General features: G+C 37.7%; 1 protein-coding gene across 5 annotated transcripts in view; it reads right to left on the bottom strand.

Annotated features, from left to right (window-relative positions):
- Positions 1 to 12,656: 12,656 nt before the first annotated feature.
- Positions 12,657 to 25,475, bottom strand: part of UHRF1BP1L (UHRF1 binding protein 1 like) — a 61,799-nt gene continuing 48,980 nt past the window's right edge. For 3 of the 5 annotated variants that reach the window (XM_037388458.1, XM_037388460.1, XM_037388461.1), the window contains 4 exons: positions 21,228 to 21,484; positions 18,915 to 19,023; positions 16,073 to 16,242; positions 13,308 to 15,371 (listed from right to left, as the gene is read on the bottom strand). In XM_037388458.1, the coding sequence (XP_037244355.1) occupies positions 15,246 to 15,371; positions 16,073 to 16,242; positions 18,915 to 19,023; positions 21,228 to 21,484 (662 nt within the window). In that variant the 3' untranslated portion in view covers positions 13,308 to 15,245. Of the gene's footprint in view, positions 12,898 to 13,307; positions 15,372 to 16,072; positions 16,243 to 18,914; positions 19,024 to 21,227; positions 21,485 to 25,475 lie in introns of those variants that run through there. The other 2 variants (XM_037388459.1, XM_037388462.1) reach the window with 2 other exon arrangements.

Here is a 25,475-nt window from a genome sequence, read left to right as displayed (position 1 = left end):
CTTTCTGGGGTCAGATTTTCTGTTACAAAAGAAAAAATTATCATGAAGACCTATTGTTTCAATAGTCATCCACAGCGGCAAAACAGTATTTTTTAGCTAGAAAATGTAATTTACGTACTTTGGCATGAAATATACTTTCATACTTTCAGGACTTCAGACAGAAATGATGTCTTCTCCAATGTTGTCAACAGAACATGGCATGGAGCACTGGCATAAAATTATTAGGTGGAGAGACTTTATAACGGTGGCGTTTCCGATTGAAAAAGTCTGATACAAACAGCAATTTGAAGGTCTGATTCTGTGATCACAAGTGTTTCGTTATAGTTTAAATAAATAAATTTATAATCACATGAATTGGGATTATACAGTTTAAATTCTTAGTCACAGCAGGGTCACAGTGGAAAAGAGTAATTTAAAGCTGGAGTAAGAAGTTACGTATCTTGTTACCAGCCACTTGAGCACTGACTTGTTCTGAAAAAGTTAACCATAACAGACTAAGAATACTCCTGCATTCTGAAGCTTCTTGATGTCCTCTGTTAAGGTAGCCGTAGTTTCCCTTTTTTTCTGCCTTGTATTTGATTTTGTATGTGATCACATGCATTGCCTGATAAGTAGCATCTCACATGTATCCTCTGCATGAATAGATTTCTTCAAATTTGCTGAGATCCTCTGAAGGCAGGGTGTGTGCGTAAACCTGCACATTTGTGAAAAATTAATTAGAAGCAGATACTAAGGAAAACTCAGGTTTTTAAGAATTTGTATTTTTTATGTGGCTGGATCAGCAGATGGCAAATATGACTCAGTATAAACGTTACATAATTCTCAAAAATAAAATCTCAAGACTGTGCTCTAATTGAAAAGATCATCCAGAAAGCTGTTGAAGAACTGTACAGAGAATTGGGATAGAAATATCACTGGAGGAGACACATGCAGTACCCAGCAAATGCAGGAAGATGTTATGAATGTAGCGAGGCCCAAAACAGTCCAGTAAACCCATCAGCCTAGTGCCAAACAAAACTGCAAGAGCCAGAGGATTTAATTTCATTAGCAAATAGAGCAGAAAACAACTATTCTGTCAATCTGAAAAGTAAAAAGGAATTTAAGCAGCACTATTTAATGGAAGGGTTAAACATGGATAAATTCTAAGGCTACTGAAGTGAAGAATTCAGAACAGGGGTTGGTCTCTTTCCAGAGATGAAATCGATAGTGGACTGTAGTAAGAAAAACACGCCAAGGCTGAGTTGAATGTAAATGGTCAAACCTATTAGATCAGATTAACTCTGTTTTTTTAAATTTAAATTTTAAAAAAAAATGGGGTTTTTTGTGTTTTTAAATGTCTTACATTCTTTTTTCCTGGTAGTATCAAGACAACACTGTGGAGTTAAAAATTGTATGTACGATAAATACATTAACTAGACATAGAAAGTAGAAACATAGCTTTACATTTTGCAGCAGTTACAGATGAGAAAAATAATTTGTAAACCAGCCAGGAGATCTTTCAAAACATTGTATGCTTTTTGAGCTGTGCTGTTCCATACTACAGCAGAATTTTGATTCTATGATTTTAGTATTTGCAAAGACATTTTATGACCACTGCAGCTGTCAGTGTCTAAGTGGCATCACACCTTCAATCTCAGAATTTCTCTTAACAGTACATATGCTTTACCTTCTGTTTCCTTCCATTTTCTAAAATACCGGAGAAAGCAGTTAGCCTACCTAAAAATTCTTTTAACTGGTTTGTCATTTGAAAGGACTGGGATTGACTGCAATAAGCAGGGACTTAATATTTTTACAATGCAGCTATCACTTGGCTTTGTTCTCATTTCAGGGTGACAACTCCTTCATTTCCTCCTCCTGCAGCCTCCCATACTTAAAGGCGAATTAAATGGGTGTTTTCTAACATTCTTTGACTTTCCACTCTTTATTGCAGGAGCATGGAAGGGATATGAAAAACTGAGTTGCAAGTATTGAAAAAAACCAAATCTGTGATATTAAAAATAGTTGTATAGAACAGCAAACATACTAACATCATATTTCAGGACTGTCTATTATCAATTCTCTCATGTAAAGATATAAGGAAAGTCTTAAGATCCCTATTACGAATTCTGATGGATATTGTGAGAGCAAGCTCAAAATGCTGGAATGAACCATCCAATCAGTTTGGCAGTAGAAAATAAATTAGCATGAAATAGGTCTAATTGTTGTTCTCATATTTGTACACCCATGGTACGTCACAGATGAAGGCTGCAAAGTACCCAAGAGAAAATACTATTTCTCATGCACCCAGGTGGCAAGAGTTTTTCAGGCTTGGCATTGTCCTTTGCTCTTTATAGTATATATATAGTGTAAAAAAAGACACAGTGAACTTCAAACCACCATGACTAGCCTCGTGTTTGCACTGCTCATCTAGGACATATCTAAACATCAGGCTCGGAGGCCAAGTCCAAACTGGAGGTCTCAGGAGCCCATCTGAGCTCTTGAGGCCAGGTGTGAATGCCCATCATGTGTTGGTTCCCTGTCAGGATGAAACCCAGATGCACATCAGCCTTCCTCTGAAGGCCGCCTTTCCTCAGTGATGGGCTCAGAACGTAGATGGACAGAGTGGGCAGGTCCTAAATTTGATAACCAGGACACACCGTAATACTCACATTCTGCTTAGTTTAGCATTGAAATATGCAAAAGGACTTTAATCCTCCTGCACTGTAAAAGCGATAAAAACTTAAGGTACTAAACTTAACTCATGAGAAATGTAAGAAGAGTGACAACAGTGCTGTGCTTTCAAAAAAGCGCATGAATGCTTGGACTCATCAGATTAAGTAGAAGATGAAGTAATGTGTAAGAAAAGAAGCCATTTTTGGTGACTTATCCACAACAATCCTATCTCTGACTATACAGTTCTGCCTAGATCACATTTTCTGTAGGCACTTACCTGCTTTCAGGCATGTTGTCATGCTGGAAATTTGTAATGGAAAAGAACATGGAAGGAAATGGTCCCTTAGTGATGTTGCACAGCAGCAAGATGCTGTCTCAGCATTTGCACTGACCGACCCCACTACATCATTCTCATGTGCTCTGAACACACACAACAGCAAGAAATTAAACTATTATTCTGTCACGCAGACACTGACCCACAGAGTCAGCTGAACATACCATGGGAAATGTGCTGCATCCCCCAGAGGGCTGTCACATCCCACTGCTCAAAACTCTCAAGAACATATAGGCTGCGGGTTGTTTCTACACTGGAGGGCTGGGCCTTCAGAAACCAGTCATGGGATGGCACTGACAGTAAGTCAAATCCATCAGCCATGCCATTTCCAGTGCAACTGCAATTTTGCTCTGATGGCAGATGCTAAGGTTAACTGGTATATCTATACATTTCTTTGCGTGCATTACTTGTGTGACAGCAGGTGGGATTAGCAGTATCATTATTCATCCAATCCTTCTGCTCTGTTGTAGGTTTAGATCAGTTTGCTATCAAAATATGCCTATTTTTCATGCATTAGAGAGAAATGCAGAATCAAACGTGAATACCAGTTGGTAAGAGCAGCATGCTGATTAGATGCCCCAACCCAGCGTGTACTGACAGAACACAGTATTAAAGCTTTCCCTGTACGTACTGCTCAATGCACAGCTTGTTGCAATAAAAATAACTTGTTTCTACCTTTGATACATTGCAACCTCTTTTGGACTTTAAAATATTTTCCTCTTCTTGTTTTCTCTAAGACATGTGCAGCGTTGCCTACACATCAGATTTTGACTGCCTGAAAGGAAGATCACAGAAGTCTTAGCTGAAACGTTCTAGTGATGAGGGGCTGCAACTGAAAGTAAGCCAGCTGTCAGAACCGAGCACAAGCATTATCCTTGGCTCTTGACCAGCAGCATACAGGAATGCGCAGTGGGGGGACTGGTGTGTTATAAGGCAATACCACAGCTGGAGATATTCTGCCAGGGGTTTCCATTCAGTTTGTGTCTCTACCAAGAGCAGCTATTATATAGCTATTGTATTATATAGTGGCAAATCACTCCTCAGAATTTACAGAAATGGTTGAGCAAACACTTCCACATCATACGTCCTTCCGGTATGTTTATGCTTCTGGATACATCACGCAGACAACGTGATGACCAACAAGACAGAATGTATTTGAAATGTGCTGTCAAATGCGCAATGAAGAACAATCTTCCACTGATTCTCGTACTAGCTGTAATTTACCAAATCCTTGCAATTTCTAACTTAGATAATTTTTCTCAACAGAAGTGATACAGCTAGCCGAGTTTGCACTGGATCTTGGGCCTGGTCAAGTTTTTTTGAGTAAACATAACTACTGCTGGTGAAAAACTGGGTGACATTTCAACTACCAGAGCCTTTCTTTACAGGCTAATTCAAGTTACAGTCGCATAAGAAAAGGTTTTATTTTAAACAAACTCATAAATAAGAACTGCTTCTCTGCACCAGATTAAATTCCCCAAGGAGGCTGAAGGAACCTAAAATCTAACATTCATGAAATTAAAACAGTGAGGTGCACACTATTTTTTCGGATGGCCTTGGTAGTAGATGAGCGGAAGGTAGTAAATATGATGCTAGTAACTATTAAGGGGCTTGAAGGGGACTTTGGAGAACTACCGAGTCCGGTCTCCATGCCTGGCAAATTGGTAGGCATCTGGCTACATACAATAGTGAAGATTCAGTACAGGTTTTGGAGAAGCAAATCACATCTTGTATATCTGTTAGAGCTTCGGAGGAGTCAAAGAGCATATGGAAAATGGCAATTCAATCAATAAACTGTATGTACTTTCCAAAAAAGCTTTTGACAAGGTCCTTACTGAATACCTTTACAGAAACTAAACTGTAATGAAGTAAGAGGGATGATTCTCTTGCGAATGGACAATTGGTTAAAGGAGGGAAAGTAAAATGGAAGAACGGCCAGTTTTCACAGTGGCGAGAGGTTGTCAGGACAGCTGTGTATCTCTCTTAGGACCTGCACTGTCCAGCAAACTCATAAAGAATCTCTGAAGAAAATAGAAAGTGAAGTAACGAGCTTTTTAGCGAAGGAACACGTTTCAGAATAGCTTGAACTAGAACGGATTATGAAAGAGTACATCATGGCATTGTTCTAGCAGATAGTAAAATAGAAGGTGGAATTCAACATTGCCAAAAGAAAGCAATAATTTTATGTTGCAAAACAGGAGGGATTCCTCTTTAAAATTCCAAACCTGCTGTTACATCTCCTTAATCTTGAGTTATTTGGGCTATTTCTACGAAAATGTCCATTTAATGGTACATGGTAATCAAAATGGCAAATAAAACTGTTGGAAATTATTAGGAAAGGAAATGAGTATCATTATGTCAATGTATAAAACCATTGTGTTTGTCCTGTTTCAAAAAGACTACATCAGAATTAAGCACAATAAAGGAAAAGAGGTATAATCAGGTTTATAGTACAGCCTTGATATAGCCTAAATTGACATGGCCAGTTGAGCTTTAAAAAAATAACCATAGAGAGATATAATAGAAGCATCGTAAGCGGTATGGAAAAGGTAAATATAAAGCCCTTATCCATTATTTTTTCCTAAACAAGAACTAGGGAAATACAATGAAATTGGCAGGGGACAGGCTTTAAACGCATTAATGTATTTTTTCCATTCAAACATTTTAATTTAGAATAGGCTTAGCATTGCTTTGTATTACACTTAGTTGTGTGTGCTGTTACTCTGATAAATTGGCTTTTAGCATGGAGACTGCTACCTATACATGCACACTGATAGTAACACAGTAAAAGTAATAGATACGTACGCTTTGCTCATCATCTTGCTAATCAATCTTAACTCAGAATACTGCCTTTTGCAAGTGTAGTTTAATGTAGTCTTCATATGTAAGTTAAAATACAGAGATAATTGCTTACTATGTACATATACAACCACACAGCGATTCTGATGTTAAGGGTATTTTTGCTGTCTGCCAAGAGGAACAATTAATACCAGATCTGCCAGAGACTGCGATTTTGTGAAGATGATACTTGGCTGCTAGCACAAGATTAGGGCTCCTGACATATTTTATTCAGTTAGCCCAACAGTAAAAAGGTTCTTCATTCTTAATTACTTCTCCAAGCCCCACAAAACAACATTCTAGGGTATTTATTAAAATTTGAAAGCTAGTCCTGTACTGCCTAGGGAAGAAAATTATTACTTTTTGCATGAGAGGATGCATTTATGCAGTGAATTTCTAAATCTCATTTATCTCTTGTGTAACTGGATTACAGAGGAAAATATTAGCATAAGTAATTCATTTGCTAATGTGACATCTCTCTCATTCGCAGCCTTCAGACAATGCAATAGATTTCAGTTAAAAATAATAATTGGTGAAGTCTATGGATAAACCAGCAAATTCATTTGATTTATGCTTATCATTTATCTGAACCAAAGATGACTAAAAAAGCCCTGTTAATTTTAATTCACCAGCTAAGTTAAAGCTCTCAGAGGCAGAAACATACACAAAAAAATATTAAATGCAAGACAGATGTTTTAAGAACACAGTAGCATATTGACCTACATCAGAGCATCAGTAGCAAAGGTAGCAAAGAGGATTACAGGAATATCAGCATATACATGACACTTTTAACTGGAGCTGATTCAGCAAAGTACATTTAGGAATTAATCTTTAGATTCTTTTCTATAGGAAGAAAACTTTACAGCTATTTGTGATAAACGTTCTATTTCCATATTCTCTTAAGAGGATAGAGAATACACAGACATACTCTGCTACGGATATGCAAATAGGTTGGCATCATCCTAGAAAAAAAATGCAATAATTAATGCAAAATAATCTTTAATCAATAATTAACTATACCATAAACTGGAGCTAAAAAGATCAACCTCCAATAAAGAGATAGTGTAACAGAAGTACAGGAAACTGTATTAAAGCTGGGTGAATCGCTAAACTAAGATGAATAATTCAACCAGGAAAATTCTTAAGTCATCTAAATCTGATAACTGCTGTGATGAATTTTTTTACATTTGTTTCTTGCACACCCCTGAACCTGCCCATGCTGTAATTTCTTGAAAATAGGTTTTGTAATGGCAAACTGGTAAGCTTCTGTGACACTACTATTTTATCACATCATTCCTTTTTATGGTGAAGATACCATAAAACATTTTTAAAATTGAAACAGCAAAATATGGAACGGCCCAGTTTTAGTTTGATATTAACATTTCATCAAACTGCTGCTTCCCTAAGCAATATCCCGGTGAAGACACTGCTCTGTGTTAGCCTAATACCTTTTTATGATGTGGTTTGTTTCATCACCACCACCACTTCAGCAAGGGAACAATTCGGATTTGGTGTAGAAGCCAAGTCAATTTCTTTTCTTTCAGGTAGGACTTCTTACATCAAATCATCTTTCCCAGTTATTTTGAATCTTTTGGTACATTTTAAAATGCACTTGATCTAATACACATTGTGTACCCACATCTTCGTGGCATCTAAACTCACACCACTTGATTTAGTATCCAGCATGGCTTCATTTATTGTGCACTTCTTGCCACAATTTTTTGTTCCATAAAAATTCTCCTCACCTTTCTTTTCTGCTTCCTTCTCCTCTTTAATATGACTCCATATTTCTCACAGGGAAGATTACCCTGTTAGGATGGCTGTAGTGAAAACATACATCATGTTTAGGACACGTTTGAGTTACAGCTCTGCCTCATCCTTTTTTAAGTATGTGTGGCTTCAGTTATCTTCAGCCAGTATCTCCACCTCCAGCGCTTCAGTCCCAGATTCTTCTGGCAGGCCTGTTTCCACTGGAGTTCAGGAACGGTGAGATCCCACAATATCCGATAGAACTAAGCCCTCTGTTATTAATAAATCTCACTTTATGTAGGTTCTCCTAATTGGCATAAAAAGTTTCCGAGTGTCCTTAAAGTGAAGGGACATCAGCAAAGTGGGAGATTCTGGCAGCGATACTCTAATGGCAGTTTGTCAGTTAATAACCAACTACTACTAGCACTACGGTGTTGCTCAATGTACCTTTTGTCACCAAAAGGGGGGTGGGCGGAGGGAGGGGAAGGGACCTGTTACTGCCTAGAAGTCACAAATTGCTGCTAGGTAAAAATCTTGCTCTTGACTCACCAGCTGTAGATTTAAAGGCAGCAGTGTTGTTAAGGATGAAAGCTGTTCAGCCAGATAGGAACAAGTTTTTGTGAATAAGATGCTCAGAATTTGTTCTAGTGTTTTTCCCTACACTTATTTCAAATACTCTCCCTTGTCCCTCTTCCCTGACAGCAGTGACTTACAGCAGCTAAATAGGGGACATGTTTCGCACAGCCAGAAGGTGAAGGAGATTAACTCTACATCGTCTTTGCCTGCTGAAACATTTTGTCAAGTTCCATTTCAAGGAGTCTTTTTAAATCTTAACATTACGACTTCAAAGGAATACTCTTCTGTTGCATAAGTCGAAAATGCTTCTGATAATGGCAAAAGAAGGTTTAAGAACCTCACCACTCAGGTCATGGCCACTCTCAGATATATCTTCAGATGAGTAAGAGCTGGAAATTTAACTTGCAGTTTTCCATGAGAATTAGATATCGCCAGCTGTTAGTGATTTGGAAGGATTTAGAATCCAGTTAAAGCAACTAACTCTGATACTGGTTTAAAAAAATTCTCAGTGACTGTTTGCAACTTACCATATTTCTTACATTGCTCCTGGGTAGGTAATGAAATGCTGGAGATGATATATTTTTTATAATTTTTTTAAGAAAGCTGTTGTATAAATATTTTCAAGTACTCAAGAAGTCTGTAAATAGATTTATTTATTTTTTGGCAAATACTGCAGAACTATTGAATCTTATATTTTAGATGCAAATGAGGGAAAAATGTTTTGAGAACTCTTCCTGCTAAGTTTCACCAGAGAAGCCTCATTTCTATCCCAAAATCAGTTCAGGTAAATGTCTGTGCTTTTGTTGGTGTCCAGTATATTGTCTAATTCTGCAATGCATTCTAGTATGTGGCATTACAGGATGAGGATGACACCTTAAAAAAACCTCTCCATCACACTTATCCTGAGTAGCAGTCTCCTATTAGAAATAAAATTAAAAAATAAGTGGAAGGAATAAACCACATTAAGATTCCAGAGGAATGAAAAGATACCTGCTTTCTATGCTATTTTCTCTAACTATCTGACAAAAATAAAACGACCCCATTCCTACAGTAAATTTTATATAGATTGCTCTTCTCTCTGCTTAGTCATTCTGCCTGTAAGATTTTTAATAGCCAAACAGGATATGAAAAGAAATTATTCCAGATCACTTACCACACACACTATAGTGTTAACAGTGTTAATATAAACTATCTTATTAGATTACCATCTGGTGAAAGTCGGTAAGGTAGAGCATTTGTAAAGGATTAATTCTAGCTATTCCCAAAGATACACAGGAAAACCCTATATATGGTCCTTTTATTAAAAATGAGTAGAATAAAATCAGTTTTTTTCTAGTTACCAAGGAAATCGAACAAATACATTGGTAATATCAAGGTAGAGTTGTTTATCTCTGCAATGATAAATTTCCAGAAAGCCAGAAAAATTTCCTGAAGTTTTTATTTTAACAGATAATTATGAAGCACAACAAATAAACATTTTACTATAAAAGGGCCAGTCTGTAAAAAAATATGGTTTTAGAATTTACTTAAACCTAAAAGAGGGAACAGAATCTTTATTCCAACAATGTTCAGGCAGTTCATATGATTTATTTAAAGAGGAAAAATTAATATGCTGTAAAGAAGGCAGTAGAACAAAGATAAGCTATCTAAATTAAAAGTGAAAAAATAGTGATTTAAAATCGTGTTATGAAATGAATCATCAGAAGTTTATAAAAACTGCAAATTGTATCCTGACATTTTCTAGTTTAATGGGACTGTGGATGAGTGAAGGCGCAGGACGTACCTGTAGCCACGAGGAACTGAAGCCACAAGTGACTTCTTGGGCTGCCATCTAGCGGCGGCGAGGAGCGGACAGCCCTGCTCGCCGTGGTTTTATTCGCGTTTAAATGACTGAACAATTCGTAATTCTGAGAACTGATTACGCACTGGTTTTCTTATTAGTAAAACATTAACGATCATATTCTTCAATATGATAATTCTCATTGCAAAGGTATTTTCCAGTGCTCAAAACCTCCAACAGTTACTAGAACAATATAATTACACGTGACACAAGTATTTATGACAGTTGCACCTTCCACGGTAAGCGTACTGAGTTTGCAGAACAATGTGAAGACATCCAGATTTTTTCCACAGGTAACTTGTTTAGAGACTTCTTTACTGAGCACTTCCTGGCTGAGACTACCACTTCTGAAGTGCTCATTTGTTCATGCATCTCTGTCAAACGTTTAAAATACTTGTCAAGTAGCTAACTCAAATAAAATCATGGTGGTTTCAAATGTACTCTAACCTAGAACTGCATTAACCAGTTCATGCATCATGCTCCCCACACTACCAGCTTACTCTCACAGAAGATCAAGCATTACTCCTTATCTCACAGACCTTATAAACCAATCAGCATTTTCAGTGATTTCTTACCTAGCTGTGATGCATCTTAATTTTACTTCCAAAATGATGCTCTCAAATTCTTAGACAACATAAGATTTAATACTGAGATTACATGGGGAAAGCTTTAGGAAATACATATACTCCGTTTCTGCTCATATTAAAATGAGTGATGATGACAAAAAGAAAGGCAGGAGATAGCAAAGAAATAACAAAATACAGATACTTTAACGTAACTAGCTAGGTATGACTTGGGAATGACAGACAAACCCAAAGTGACCTTTTAACAAAGCTAATATTTACCCATTGAAGTAGCTGGCAATACAAGAGATTCATCTCTTTGGGATGCAGAAGTTTCCCCTTTGGGAGAGAACACAGGTCTATCAAGAATTTATTTCATTTTTGAAGACTCACTTCCTGCAACTTGTTACGCTAGCATGTAGTGTGACAGATGCTTGCAAGATGTTCTATAGAATTTGAGAAGCTGGAAGTTACAAAAAATTTTTACATACTGAAGTGTTCCATAAACACCTTTCGTAATTAAAATTGTTATTTTTTTAATATCCAAAATACACAGTAGCCAATAAGCAGATATTAGTAACCAGACAATTCAAAGGCATAATGTCTAACCATTGTTTATACTCATTAAGCCATTTAAACTGCTTGAAACTTGCATACCTCCATGATTACTTGACTAAAGTGACAGGATTGGCCCTCTACATGCAATGAGGAGACCATCAGATTTAAATAATTCACTAAAATTTCAAATGGAAAATAATTTTAGAAATGTGAGAGTTTAAAGGTTTTATATAAGAATGCAAAAAAATACATAGAACTGTAACTACACAGCTTCTATTTACTATTGATCTTAAACTTTATGCTTTTTCTTAATTTGATTGAGAAACACAGCTTTGCTCCTCCAACACAATTCACAGCATTTTATTATACCTTTTTTCCATCCCTTAATACTGATTAGCATGACCTTTGTGTGGCTCATTCTTTCGCATTCCATCTTGTTAATAAGAAACACAAGATCAGGAGGTACGTTACCACAAAACTACACAGAACGCAGCTTAGTGCGGATGGCCGGCACCATTCAAAGCCACGTGTCTGCCTCAATACATTAGAGATGTGCTTCAGCACTTCAAAGCCTGCTGCTAGGTTCACAGTGACAGGTATCTTCACTGAGGCAGACAAAATGGGGCTGCTTCAAAAGCTAGTCAGCAAAAATGGCACAGGTTGGAAGGAAAAAAAAAAAAAAAAAAAAAAAGGTAAGGTAGTGTCAAAAAAAATTAATAATTTCCCTACTGGGAAGGATGAATTAGTGGATTTCACAGCAAGTACCCACAACTTCTTTCCTACTTAACATAGCAGCAAGGTCATTTTCTGTTCCTACAATAGATAAAAAGACACTGATTTATATAAACAGCCAAATCAAAATCTGAAGTACTCTCTAAAATTCGCAGATAGCAACAGTGAGCTGAAAATCTACTTCAAGCATTTTTTGATGAATGTTTTACGAACTAGACCAATACAAGCACATTTTTTATATAGAAACTATTTTCTCCGTTACTTACCTGAAATCTGGTCACTGCAAGGAGTTTGCTTCTGCAATAGATTCACACACTTTGTACTCTTAGAATTGTAGATGCTTGATATAGTCTTGATAAAGTCATCACATTCCCCTTACGTTTATTACGAATAAAGGTAACCATTATCATGTCTGACTTAGGAAGTGTTCTGTAGCTAGCAATTATCCTTTAGAGACCGATTACGATCCCAGTTTAAGACTCCAAGGCAATTCCTAGGGGAGACTATACAAACAGACATGGCTCATGGGACAAGGAAAAGAAGAACTTAGGCAGAAAAAACCCCAAAAAACAAACCCACCAAAAAACCAAGGCAGCTCCCTCCCAGCCAGTACCGTGGTGCCCTGTGCCCACAGCCACGGTGGGTTTAATCCAGGGACCGGAATAGCCTTTTACAAACAATTCCGTAAGGCCACGAAATTTAGATTTAAAATTGCCGCTTACCAACAAAGTTAACAGTTACTGCGAGAAATGGAACAGTTCATGCCATAATGAATCAATGGCCTTGCCTGGGAAAGGGCACAGCCCCATCAAAGTGAGCTAAGTTGAAAGCTTTATTAGACGTTAAAACAGTATTCCTAAACAGCTGAATGAGTAGACCAGTTTAAGTTTCCCCAGAAAATATAAAATAAAACTTGGTAACAGTTTGCCTGCGAGACTTCTGGAGTCAGTTTTCTGCATATATTGACATTCTCCAAACGCTGTTCCATTTAGATCTTTGCAGAATAAAAGCGGCGATTCATTCAAGAAGCTCTACTGACGGTACACATTTCATATCTAGGATTTAAAGAGGTTATGAACACTAACACAGCCCTGAGAACTAATTAAGCGTTTTTATTTAATCTGAGGCCTTTAATAGCTATGTTTAGTATAACCTGTTAAGGCTTAGTTTAACTTTGTACTTTCAAACATCAATAAACTAACTCTCCCTCTGCATTTTTTCAATAGAAAAACTCATTTCTGAGCAACACAGTACTATCACTTGGTAATCTCAAGTCCACAACCAAACACACTGATCTCTTCCGAACTGATGCTCGTAACTGCAAAACCGCCATGAAGTAGAAATGTACCCAGTTATAATGAAGTGCTAAAAAGCGATACCCTGAATTTCAACATCTGACTCGCTGATTTGGGTTGTTGGTTTGGGGTTGGTTTGGTTTTTGTCAAAAGAAGCAGGTACTAGCTTGTGCAGTAATAAAGACAGGCATTTCATATTGCTGTTTATTTCTTTTTAAAAATTAAACAATTCTCAATGTATTATTCCAGCGACATGCTACTAAGCATTCTATACATTCATTTCTTCAGAATAATTCTAACTAGATCTTGGCAGGGATAAACTGAGTAAGAATTACTGACTTTAATAGTACCAATCAGAATTATACCAGTTGAGAATCTGGAAACCTCCCCTGAATCTGACACTCTATTTGTGTGAAATTGGACTACTCATACTTAATACTGTGTTGTCTTAAATACCTTTTAAAATATAATTCATTTCTCTATTAGAAACTGTTGTATGTGTATTTTTTCATCTTATTCAGAATAAGATAAACATTTCCATGGGCATTAAAGGGAGTTTCAACTAGGATTTCATAAGACAGGCTTTAAAATAGTGCCTGAACCAGTTCTTCCACAGAGTTCTTGATTAAAATCTACATATTTTCAAAAACTGTTTTCAGCAGGGTAAATTATATGTCCTTCAATAAGTTTTAATGAAAACCGTTTTAATTAAAACGAGTTTGACAGCCTGAATATGCAAAGTCAAACCACAGGATACTAAGTATTTTTTGAGATTTGTCTGCATGTCTACAAACAAAACTTCCCTCAAATATCCCATGGAGCAGAAACAATCGTGGTAGCAATTAAAAGATTTTCAGTTGTCAGATTCAAGGTCACTAGTTAAGTTATTCGGTCATTTTTACTTCTAGCAAAACCAATCTCTTACAGGAATGTATCGTTTTGTACGTCATTTCCTAAATTGTTCAGAAGCACACTCATATTCTCTATTTTACAGTGTTGTGCTTTTTTAGTTTATTCATCTGTACCATTTTTTAGCTGAAAATTATTGTTCACTTTGTACATATCACCCAAGATCTAAACTGTATAATTACATTTCATGTAATCTCACAATTTCATTGGGTAATTAAATGATTCTCTACAGCTTTTTTATCAAAAAAAGAATATACAATTAATGAATCCCTGTAGGATTTTTTCCCCCTCACAAGCATTGAAATTACTTATTTAAACACATTGGACCAAATCCTTGGGCATGTCTGAGGAGTTGTGCAGAAATCAGACATGCATGCAAAATGATTCAAAGCTGACCTTTCACAAAGGGCTGGATCCTACTGCAGTGCTATATCCTCATCACAGAGAGAGGAAAAAAAAGTGAATGTCTAAATTACATCAGCTGTACAGATGGAGTGGACCTTCGTGCAGAAAGAAGGTCCAGCAGTATGCCCTCTTAAATTCTCCAGCATTTACTGTTGCATTTTAGGAGTTCATATGGAAAGGGTATATGGAGCTTAATAGCACCAAAGGATTATTCTTAAAATCCTCCGTGGGCAAATTACACTGAATTTAGGGCCAGTTTAGGGCTGGTATTTTAATTTTCAGCAGCTATACTATTCTAGAGGATCTAGCCCATATCATCATAGTGCAAATGTAACCTCCTGCATACATACCTTCTAGTAATAATAAAACAATGTAACCTTAAACAGAAGTACAATTTGTTAATGAGGTGTGGTACATACTACTCAGTTATGCACCTAGGCACCTTCTTTCATTGCTAAGCCATCCACTTTTTTCTGAAAACATTTAAAAAATAACATCTCCTTTGATAATATTAAAAGTAGATTATGTGATTTTTTTTCTTCAGTAAATTAATAAAGTACAGTATAAACTGATTTTTCCAAAGTCATTTCAGTTTAAAATGGGCTGAAAAAAGTTACAATGTTTAATGATAATTTCAGAATAGTAACTAGTTCACAAACATTTTGTTCACGATGAGAAAATTTCCCTGTGACAAAAAAAATAACCGTGTCTTCCAGCAATTTACAAACAGTATTTTAGATGCCACCATCACCTGACGTTCTATTGATGATGCCTTGTGCCAGCAGAACACTGTCCTACTGATGATCAACATTCATCATCTTTATACGATGAAGCAGGGCATCTTTTTCCATTTGGACCTCAGCAAGAGCCATTTTGGCTTTGGCTAGTTCCTGTTTAAGACATTCATTTTCTTCAATAAGCTGAAAGGATCAGGTGAGAAAAGAGCGTTATTAGTACTCCTGCATACTGACAACTTTCTCCATTAAATAACTTTTAAAATACCATATGCTCACATCCATTGATGAGTACTGGTTTGTTGGGGCTGAGTTAATTGCGACTGGTTCCCAGTCAATGAGCGTAGAACATGGAGAGAGTTGATGCAGTTAGCTCAAGAGGCAAGATACACAATGTTTTAGCTATGCCATTTCCATTCTAGAGTGAACTGGAAATGACACCAGCTTCTGAGCTCCAGGAATGAATTCTTACGCAGTGGAAAAAACAGCCGAATTGATGTGTGGGTTCTGTCACCATCAATTAAAAATCCACGTATGACTAATAGATTAGCAAGAGCCTGACTTAACAATCTAGTCCTTTGTCTTTGGCAGTTGTGTTGTACAGGGATGAGGGAGAAGGAATTTACTCCTTCATAAAACTCCCTCTGATATAAAGGAGAAGGTTTAGTCTACAGTGTATTATTACTGTCTTTAGAAAGCAGTATTAAATTTATTTTGCATGCTGAAGTACTGAACCATACTATAATATCCTTAATTCTTATTTTTCACATCTCAAACAGATTTCTAAACAGAAGTAACCCCCAAGCCCACTCCCAAATAATCTAACAATTATGATGATTAATGATTGTAACATAACTGGGGGGGAAGTCAAAAGGAATTCTGAATACCTCATTTTTAAGGAAGTCGGCTGAGTCCCTGCTTGATTTAGAAGGCCTAGGAATTTCACAAGTAGTCTGTGTGGCTTGGTCCTGTGTTTTATGTCCAACAGGTCCAGTTGCTTGCTGCAATGCAGTACTTGAATTCTTCATCTTTGACACATCATTTAGTCTTTGATTGTCTATACCACAGAAAGATACTTAGGAGTACTGCTTAGGCAGTTGTCTTTTTTTTTTTTTTCTTTTAAGTTTGATTCTCATCAGCACAAAATTAAAACCGCTTAAACAAATATACTTGTAATATTAAGTACATTTATATTTATCTCCCAAAATCAAATTGAATAATAATAAAAAAATATTAAAAGTCATATACGCTCTTGGAGGAAGAGAGAAAGGAAAGGAGACATGAGAACCAGCAATACGTAGCTTCCAGCTTGAAGGAAATTATCACATTTTTGTACCGACCAACATAATCACCAGAGAATATGCATTTTGAATAATCAGAAGTTTAAGAACTATTAATATTGCTATTAATATACTGTCTCCAGGTCCTAATGGAATCTGGAGATTGCATTTACATTTGAAGACACAGTGAGATAAACACCTGCAGGATCAAGTTTTTAAATCAGAAAATAACTTAAATGACTTGCATTAAAGAAACTTTCTAGAATTTATAACTGAACTGTAACACCTGTTGAAATACACTGTTGAACGTCAAGGGGAAAAATAAGGGTCATGGTTCTTAGTCTAAAAATGCTCTGGATTGTTTTTTCTCTTTTCTAAACATTTCCTTATAGACAAGAGTTTTCTGTTCATTATCCCCTCCTCCCACCACAGACACATATGTGAGGACTCAAAAATGTAGCACTGCAGATACATAAATCACTACTGTGCAGACAGCACTTGACCTACGTCTTTGAAGTCACTGTACCTGAGCAGTCCGTGACAAGAGTAGGGATCAAAGCACTTCAGCAAAAAGAGGAAAAAATATGAGCTGAAAGAGAGCTTAAAACTCTGTATTTTCTCACTAAATTACTATTTCTTCTTGTTTAGCACAAAAATATGACCAAAATGCATTGAACATCTTTAAACAGTTGAACAACATATTAGATAATATTGAGAGATTAAAATACAAGCGAATCATGCCACAGCATACCTCTGAGAAGTCTGGTCCATCTTTGCTATACCTTCCCACCAGGTAGGTCAAGAGGGCATTAAGATCAGCCTGAACCCTCCTCTTCCTCAAGCCATACAATACATCACATATTGTTGGAGTAATGTATTCAGGACTTGGATGAAAGGGTGGGCGCACCCTCTGCAATTCTGTGAACATTACCAAACTGAAGGGTGTCTAACACACTGAGAGGACAAGGCTGTTTCAGAGGAACCTGGACAAGCTGGAGAAATGGGCTGACTGGAGCCTCATTAAGTTCAGCTGAAGCCAGTGTGAAATCCTGCAGCTGGGAGTAAATAACCTCTTGCTCCATTACAGGCTGGGGACCAACTGGACAGAAAGCAACATTGCAGGAAATGACCTGTAGGCCCTGGTCAACAAGACAACTTGTCATGAGTCAGGAGCGAGCTCTGACAGCAAAAACCAGGCACATACAGGCCATACTCGCAAGGGTATAGCTAGCAAGATGAGGGAAATTGCTATGCCCCTATACTCAGCACCAGTGAGACCACATCTGAATACTGGATCCAGTTGTGGATTCCCTAGTATGAGGAAGATACTGACAAGCAGAGGACCACCAAAACAGTCACAGCCACGAGGACATGATGTACAAATGAGGGGCTCAGAGAGATGCACTTGCCAAATCTGGAGACAAGAAGGCTATGGGGTAATCTTAATGCTGCCTTTGCCTACCTAGTGGAAGGGTAAAGAGCAGATGGACCAGACTTCCCTGAGGTGCTTGGCAAATGCTCAAGCACCTCTGTCTTGAGGTGGCAGGACAGGAGGCAATAGACATAAGCTGCAACAAAGGAAATTCCAATTAGACATTACCAAAAAATTAACCATAAGGGTGGCCAAACACTGGCACAGATTATTTAGGGCAGGTTGTGGTATTGCCTTTTTGATGCTTACAACTTGGCTGGACAGGGCACTGAGCAACTTGATCTAATCTGCTCCTGCTTTGAGCAAGGAGGACCAGATGACCTCTAGAGGCTTCTTCCAACCTAGATTAACTCTACGATTCTTTGACATATCTGTGAAAGATGACAGTAGTTCCAGCTCCAAATGTATTGCCTTGTTACAAGTATTTAGTATTTCCCCACACATGTAGAAAAAAAATTTAAGTGTATATGTGTCTCATGAAAATTACAAAGTTAAATCACTGGTCAAAATACAAGTCTTAGCAATCCCAGCCATGATCTGCCAGGACACGACCGAAACACACGAAATAAAAACTGTTACTTGTACTTCTCAAACAGTCTTTTGTTTCACAATATTCTCTATTACTATCTGTAACACAAAACCAGAAAGACAACAGGTAACCACCACCTTGGTCATCTATAAAACAAGGCAATTGCTTTGTTTGGTTTGTAGTCAAAGGAACCTTAGGCTTATCATGACATAGTGATATGCACTGGTGAAGCAGATCCTGATGAAATTATATGCATATTTTTATTTCTTTCAGATTGATTCAGCTCTGGGTTGTTATCACAGCCAATACACTATTCAAAAATGTAGCTTTCCTCTATGTGACTACACTTAATGAATTAAGGTATATGGCAACACAACTTACGCAAATTATCATCAGTTATCTTTTCATTATTAGCCACATGTCTGCAGAAAGGGAAGTATTAATAACAATTATAATATTACAATATCAAGGTGCAGGAACATACAAACCTCTAATAAGAAAAGAGCCATCATCATTTCTTTCTATCCAGAGTATGTCAATATGTAGTTTTATGGGTACCAGCTCAGATGCCTTAAGATTTTCACGTGGACTGTCATCCTAAAAAATACAAGTATTCAAAAATCAGTTTAACAGCAAATCAAACCAGCTAATTTAAGATGTGCAAGTAAACATAATTGAATTTAATTAAACTTGAAAGGGAACATTTCAGAGTAGAATTTTCTAATGGGATCTCCACTAAACTTCTGCTCCATTTTTTTTTCCTGGTGATCATATTAAAGGCCCAAATTTACCTCTGGAGTAAGTCTGTTGAACTCTATATATACAGTTTGACTACAGCACTTCAAAGTATTTTTACAGACATCTCAGATTATATCCCAACTCAAGACATTCTTTAGCTTAGGAGCTCTCAGAGTCAGAGATAAGCAGCCTGCACTATATAGTATCTGATCTTCCCTTGAACTATTTAAAGACTGAATGGGTACAGCTATCATTCTTGAGCTGATTTTGTCTTTTTAGAATTTAGTATGGGATGACACCAGCTGCAGTTCAGTTATATTACTGTACTCAACAGAAGAGAAACTTCACAAATTACTTCTTTTGGGGTCTCCCCAGGAAGTCTTCATAGTTCATGATCCCTATCAAGGAGAATAGCACAGCCAGTATGATCAGAAACTATACATTATCAGCATTAAGGCATATAGCAAGAAAGCTCATTAAGATACAACTGCCAAAGTTTCTTGAAATAGTACTGAGATTGCAGTAGAAAATGCAAAAAGTAAAATAACCTTTCTTAAATTCTTGTCCCCCATGAAACACACTGCATCAAGTCTCATACAGAAAAAAAAGAATATACTGCATTGAATAGGCAATGCAGTGTAAATCTGAACCGTATTTTCTTGCTCTTTTATTACCCAACTCTGTAGAATTGAATCTTCTGTATGTCAAATTTGCAGTTTGTCAACTATCATGAGCAACTTCACCATGACTTGTGCGCACTGCTGAGTGAGCACTTCAGTGCTTTCGCTGCCAAGCAGACTCTTATTGCCAGTTTATTAATGTATAGTCCCCACCTCAAACAGCTGCTTTCTCATGAACACTTGTCTTACGTCTGCCTTCTTGCCCATAAAACAGCACAATCTTGGTTTTAAATTGAAATGACTATGTTAAGACTTTAATTCTTGCATTTAGGCATTCACATTTGTGATACATTGAACTCTTGAGGCACAGATCTACAGCTCTTACAGAAAGTGCTTGTGTTACTCCTGTAGTAGAAACAGCCTTAAAGCAGTGCCTAAGAGTCCTCAGGGGATGGAAAAGCCGCATCACAGGAGGGAAGGAATACTGATGCAATTTGAGTAGAACACCATAGAGAAAACAACCGCCCTTCCAGTCAAGAATGATCTTAGCAGAATCAAAGTCTTAGCCCCAGATGCAGAATTGAAGCCGCCATTCCAGTCCTCACTTTGTTCAAAGTTGATATGGGTGATTATTAATTTCCAAAGCAATGTTATAATTATATTTACATTTGGTTTTTTGTTGTGCCATCCTGTCCTGCTGCTGTCGTGCCAGCCCTCCACCCACCCACCCCTGCCCCAAAAAGCATCCTTATCTTTATATTCAATGGTTGTGCAGCACAGAAACACACCATCTCCTTTAAATGTCTGAAAGAAAATCCCCTAGGACACTTGAGCAGAAGTGTCCTCTTAATGTTACTATTTTAAGTTATGCTAGTGAGAAAAGCTTGCATTATTTAGTATCTGTTTCTAGGTAGGGCAGAACATGAAATCTGGGTTCTAAGAAACAGTATTCAAGCGGTTTGAACTGGAATCCTCATAACCTTTTTCCTTCTTTGTACTGAATTGTCATTGCAAGAACCATCCTCTAAACAGGAGAGAGAATTAACCTCCAAAAATCTGTGTTCTGCAATTAGAAAACCACTACTATGCTAAGCAAAAAAAGCCCAACCAGAAAAACCCACATTGTGCCTCTAGGAACTTGGTACACCTTACCTATAAAACTCCCACACACTGTCACTCTACAAGAGAGACTCGGAGAGGAGGAAAAAAGTATAAAATATTAATTCATATAAATAGCTTGGTCATGCAGAAAACTCCCCGCTAGGCATACCTCAGAGCTAACCAAATCTATGGATTTTTAAATTGTTTTAGTGTTATCTAAAGACCTTCCAGAGCACGATAGCAGTTTCTTTGAAGTTAGCTGTATCCAGATTAGTAGTTTATCATCAAAGAAACAAGAACACCATTTCTTTAAAGCAGCCACATAGCCCATTGTTAACATACTTTTAAATTAATCCTTGCATTAGAAACTTTTATCTTCATAGGCATCACTTCTGCAACAGTTTCATCTTCTAGAAAATGCTGAATGTTTGTGAGGGAAGATGTTAGAAATTCAGCACTGAAGTTGTCTACATGACACTGAAGAAAACCATTTTTTACAGCCAGCAGAGAATGTATGACAGCACTAGGCCCACTTTCCCATCTCAAACTAATCTCGGGTGATGAATTAAATGGTCCAGCCACAGACTTACAGTCAGAACCTGTTGCAAAAGGAAAACAAATTTGCATTAGATTTTTTTGCAATGTACAAAAAGGCAATTACAATGCAATTACTTCTACCTCTATTGTCCAACTGATCTTCCAAAAGTACTTCAGAAGTAGTATCCACAAATTACAGCGTTGCAAAAAGTTCAGAGCAAATTTCTAAGTATATCACTTCAAAGTACTACAGAGAAATAAACAGTACAGACAAGGACTAGTACCTCACTATGACAACAGAAAAGGATAATGGAGAAGTATCATCATCCACAAAAAAATCTGTTTTCTCAGCGTCTTGATGATGGAAAAACAATTATTTTTGCATACTTGTCCACTAACTCTTTCAATTTTAATTCAGAATAATATTTAAGTCTGTTCACTCTCTCAGGAGAGTGGGTATTGGAAAGGCAGAATTTCCTGACTCAGGAACTTACTTGGTAACAGGCAGGAACATAAACAGCAATGCAGTAAGAGGAAGGACATGACCACCATTATTTGGGTAGCAGTGGATTTGAACCTTCAAAAACCCCTAGCTGTTTCTTGTTAGTTTCAGTATCTTTAACCAGTAAGGACAACAACTGCAACATTCAACTAAACAGTTCTAAAAATAAAATACAATATTTAAGGTAACCAGACATCTGGGGGAGAGACCAGGAATTGGGGACATGGGACAGGAGAACCAGTATCCATTAGTTGTAGAAAAAGGAAGGTTCACCACCAGAAATAATTACCCTGTGGGATTCTCAAGTCATTTTGTCACTATGATGGCTGACCTACAGAAATCATCTGTATGACAAAAAGCATATTCACAGTAATTCACAGTAACTATATTAAGAAGCAAACACTGAAACTTGAAAGATAGCTGAAATCCAAGTATCTCAAGTAAAATCAACTGAATTATGTCAATTTATATTAGTAGAGCATCTAACTGTTAACAAATTTCAGAAAATTAAACAAACAAAAAAACGTTTCTTGGTTTAAATTCTGGTTCCCTCAGCAAAGTCCAACATTTACAAGCTCAGAAATTGGAAAAAAAGAAGTGGATAAAAATAAATTTAACGATGAAGCAAGACTTCCTTTTTCTATTTTTGTTTCACTAATACTACTCTTTCTCTTCTCCCCATATTACTGACATGCAGTTTACTGTAATCTCCCCTTCTTGATCCCTGCTTGTGCATCTATGAGCCATTACCAGACAGCTGAAGAGAAGGCGTACAGGAAGCCTACTAGCAGCCTTCTAATACCTGCGATGAGGTTACAATGCCAGAGCTAGCGTCTTTGTAGTGGTGCTTGTCAGAAGGCTGAGAGACAACAGCTCAAACGGCAACAAGAGAGATTCAAACTGAATGTAAGGCGAGGAAAATAAAGCAGTGGTGCAGGCTTTCGATAGAGGTTGTGCAGTCTCTGCCCTTGGAGGTCCTTTCATAGGCCTGACAGGATGAAGCCCTGTGCAACCTGGCCTGATCTCAGAGCTGACTCTGCTTTAAGAGCAGGATTGGACTAGAGCCATCTTGACATCGCCTCCACTCCTCTACCCTCAATTATCCTGTGATTCTATGAAGAGCAGGTTTCCTCTCTGTTGGCTTCTTTGCCGTGTACTGTAATGTTAAGTAATAATGCACAATGTATTAAATGCAGTGTACTTTACCCCTCCATTTCAGAGAGCCTACTCTGAATAATCTGATGTAAGCATACTGTGTTTTTCTTTTGCAGTCCTTGGGCTGCAAGTTACATTTGTTCTCTTCAGTAAAGCTTATTCTGGATGTCTCTACATAAAGGAAAACCATATTTCACAGAATCAGCATTCCTTCTGAAATTACGCATTTGGTATACAAGGCACTTAATTAAAAGTTCTAGGTGTCACTGCTGATCACTTTACATTTGCAAGACACAAGCTTTTTGATACATCAAGTCTCTACAGATATACTCAAGAATCCTGTTAAAGACAAGACATTACAGCACGTGAACATGTCTTTAAAAGGTATCATTAGTATATTGCTAATTACTATTGCAATGCTATTACAACTGTTCACAGCATTAGTATTCAAGGATTCAGGTTCTTGATATGCTAAACCAGACTGAGCACTGATCAAACCCCTACAAAGTAGATGACAATTCACTAAGTCACACCGACAGCATGCTGGGTCAGATTCATTCAGAAACTTAGGTCAGCTTTGAGTGAATAAAAGTTATGCAGATTAGGCAACATGTTCACACTTAAGTTACAGCAGCCTCGCAACGATCCCTTTTGCATTCTCCCCAATTCTTGTCCTCAAGATCAGGATCTCTAGATCCTTTTCCAGGCAGGCTCATAGAGCATAAGCTGTCTTTATGGACAGACAGACTTTCTGTGGTTGCAAAGCTGCAAAAGTACCACATGCGCTTCGCCTAGTCACTGGCCAGCAGACCTAGAGTCAAGCCCCAGGGATCCGCTAGTTACCAGTCGCAGCAAGTTCTCCACCAGACCTAGGAGGAATTCCTGTTTGCTCTTGGGAAACAGTAGTAGGGGAATGTTACCTGTTCAGTTCCTCTTATGCAATATGTGATACTATTTTTAAAAACTTAAGACCCAGCCACTCTGAGATGCCTCTGGAACCTTCAGCTGTGGTTTATAAAGGGCCTAAAGAGAATCTACAAGATGAAAAGGACATTGGGGCAAAACTGGGTTTGGTCCAGGTTCCTAATAATTGGAGAAGTGGGCCACATCCCTAGTGGGGATGCTGATATGGTACCTAGAAAAGTTAAACACCTATGTTCCTGGACAACGTGCTTCCTCTGAGAGGGAGCCAAACTAAGGAAAACAGACACATGCAATGCTTATGGATACCATGTATAATTAAACATGCCATCTCCAAGAAAACTGCTCCAGAAGAGTACTGGGAACCAGGTTTTGAGCAGTCAGGAGCAACTCTTATCAGTTTCTGTTTTGTATGTCTGTTTTAAAAAGAAAAAAAGAAGTGGGACAAGAGGAGGAGCGAGAAGGATAATTAACTTTCTATATTCATCCCAGAAAACATGCAGGCTAGTCAACCATTCTAGACCAAGTGCAATCAGACACATATAGCAAGAGACAGTAACTTTATTCAGGTAATACTGCCTCAATCTGAATATAATACAGGTCTGAAAACTGTAATTTCAATTTTCAGTATAGCATGTGACAGACACTGCCTGGAGCTACAGCTGCCCGACAGAGTAATTAATTTGTTTTGCTATCTGTAAATTAATTGGGTTCCTCTTTCTGTATGGTGCCCACCTCTCATGGATGACTTAGTGCAGCAGTACAGTCCGGGCATATGCACATATCTATTGGCACTTGAGTCTGCGTAGACGAACAGATCATCAGTCTGGGTTGACAAGACCAATGGGAAGAAGTGTAAATGAACATGAGAATCTTCAGACTCTGTTGTGAACCAGAACCTCTCCATTTGCTACCTCTATGAACAGAGGTTTCCACAACACTAACAGCCATGAGTCCATCATTCAACCCTTCCAATGTTTAAAAAGTGCTAGATCTCACATTAAAAGAAGAAAAGGGGTGGCGGGCAGGGGGGGGCGGCAGGGCACACTGCAAGTATCAGCTACCTTTTGTGGCTCTAGTCCAGGCAGAAGATAATTAGCTACCAACAGTCCTTGAGAGGAAGGGCAACTCTCCAGAAGGGAGAACAACAACCATTCTGTCCAGTAAATCTCTGCAACTGGTTTGGGAAACTTTGTTTCCCTCAAGGATCTATAGTCTTCCCACAAATACAGAGAAAGAAAAAAGCAGTATGTGCCCTAAGTATTTCCAGACCAGAAAAGAGCGCCTGTGTCATTACTAGAAGAATCCACCGAAGTGTAGAAAAACAGTGGGGAAAAAAAGCTCACATGTTCAGCTTCAGCCCTCAAGTCAATCGTGGTTATCTTACAGATAACTAAAAGAGGCACAATTCAAGAGAGGATGGAATAAAAATTGCATTAAATAATTCAGAAGTGGCTATGAGCTGCTCTTCCCTT

The sequence above is a fragment of the Falco rusticolus genome, chromosome 5, assembly GCF_015220075.1.
Source record: "Falco rusticolus isolate bFalRus1 chromosome 5, bFalRus1.pri, whole genome shotgun sequence".
In the NCBI taxonomy this organism is placed as follows: Eukaryota; Metazoa; Chordata; class Aves; order Falconiformes; family Falconidae; genus Falco; species Falco rusticolus.
This window is presented reverse-complemented; position numbering and strand designations above follow the sequence as displayed.